The sequence below is a fragment of the Plasmodium malariae genome (assembly GCF_900090045.1).
Source record: "Plasmodium malariae genome assembly, chromosome: 3".
Classification (NCBI taxonomy): Eukaryota; Apicomplexa; class Aconoidasida; order Haemosporida; family Plasmodiidae; genus Plasmodium; species Plasmodium malariae.
This window is the reverse complement of record NC_041777.1, coordinates 353,257-355,334: the sequence shown is the minus strand read 5'-3', so window position 1 is coordinate 355,334 and position 2,078 is coordinate 353,257. Positions and strand designations below refer to the sequence as shown.

The window sequence follows — 2,078 nt, the reverse complement described above, 5'->3', positions numbered from 1 at the left end:
ATGAGCAAAGGTACCATAAATACCAAAGTAGAGGCATCGCGTGTAAACGCGCTTGCCGCTGTGAGGGACTACAGAGTATGCCCAAGGCTTGAGTACAAAACCATTTCAGGTACACCTGAACGCGTATGTATTTGTATACAAATTCGCGTGTGTATATATGTATGTATGTTTATATATATGCATATTTTCAAGTTTGTAGTGCATCTTAGTGTAACTCCTGCATTTTTTCCGCTTTAAGATTTCATTCCTTGTGTTAATACATTGTATATACCCATTTAAAAACGAAAAAGCGAACATTTTTACGTGTGTGTAAAATATTTTTTTATATATTTACATTAATTGTTCATAATTTTTTTTTTTTTTTCTCCCCTCCCGCTTCCTATAATGTGCAGGTGTGCAGGGTCCTTTAGTAATTATAGAAGATGTAAAATTTCCAAAATATTCTGAAATTGTAACGATACATTTGAGTGATAACACAGAAAGGCAGGGGCAAATACTAGAAGTATGTGGAAAAAAAGCAGTTATTCAAGTTTTTGAAGGAACAAGTGGTATAGATAATAAAAATAGCTATGTGGAAGTAAGTGGTGATATATTAAAAATGCCAATGAGTGATGAAATGCTTGGAAGAGTTTTTAATGGTAGTGGTAAACCAATTGATAAAGGTCCAAATATATTAGCTGATGATTATTTAGATATTAATGGAAATCCAATTAATCCTCAATGTCGAGTGTATCCAAAAGAAATGATTCAAACAGGGATTTCAACAATTGATGTTATGAACAGTATAGTAAGGGGTCAGAAAATCCCCTTATTTAGTGCAGCTGGTTTACCACATAATGAAATAGGAGCACAAATATGTAGACAGGCATCATTAGTCCAAGGAAAAGATGTATTAGATCATTCGGATGATAATTTTGCTGTAGTTTTTGGTGCAATGGGTGTTAATATGGAAACTGCAAGATATTTTAGGCAAGATTTTGAAGAAAATGGAAAAATGGAAAGAGTATGTTTATTTTTAAATTTAGCAAATGACCCAACTATAGAAAGAATTTTAACTCCAAGAATAGCATTAACAACAGCTGAATATTTAGCTTTTGAAAAAGAAATGCATGTTTTTGTAATTTTAACAGATATGTCATCATATGCTGATGCGTTAAGAGAAGTTTCATCTGCAAGGGAGGAAGTACCAGGTAGAAGAGGATATCCAGGTTATATGTATAGTGATTTATCAACAATTTACGAACGAGCAGGTAGAGTAGAAGGAAGAAATGGTAGTATAACCCAATTTCCTATTCTTACAATGCCAAATGATGATATTACACATCCCATACCAGATTTAACAGGGTACATAACAGAAGGACAAATATTTGTTGATAGAAATTTATATAATAGGCAAATTTATCCACCTATTAATGTATTACCATCTTTATCGCGACTAATGAAAAGTGGTATTGGTCAGAACATGACAAGAATAGATCATCCTTATGTGTCTGACCAGTTATATAGTAATTACGCGATAGCTCAAGATGTTAAAGCAATGAAAGCGGTTATTGGTGAAGAAGCACTATCAAATGATGATATATTATACCTGGAATTTTTAGATAAATTTGAAAAAAGATTTATTACACAAAATACATATGAGTGTAGAGATATTTTTCAGTCTTTAGATATTGCTTGGGAATTATTAAGAATATTCCCAGAAGATATGTTGAAAAAAATTAAGTCCGATATTTTGTCGAAATATTACCCACGTCATCACGCGAATTGAGGGGAGTAAGCTGTGGGGAATGTAAGACCACCAAAGGGAATGAAATGGGAAGAAACGAGAAGAAACGAGAAGAAATGAAAGGAAATGGGAAGAAATATGTATAGTCTCATATCCCTTTAGGCGTTAGAGTTGATGAACCATATGAAACGTTCTGTGCCTGGTGGGGTATGTTGTGTAGGTAAAAATTGAATTGAACAATATATAGTATATACCTACCATATTACAATATTACGGTATTACAATACTATAGTACTACATCATTACGGTATTGCGTGTACTTTGGGAAATAAGTAAATATTCCGTACATGAA

General features: G+C 32.8%; 1 protein-coding gene across 1 annotated transcript; it reads left to right on the top strand.

The window, feature by feature from the left end:
• Positions 1 to 1,768, top strand: PmUG01_03016200 (V-type proton ATPase subunit B, putative; the record flags this gene model as incomplete). Its single annotated transcript, XM_029008789.1, has 2 exons — positions 1 to 109; positions 393 to 1,768. 2 exons carry the CDS (start codon positions 1 to 3, stop codon positions 1,766 to 1,768), a joined length of 1,485 nt encoding a protein of 494 aa, XP_028859381.1.
• Positions 1,769 to 2,078: the final 310 nt, after the last annotated feature.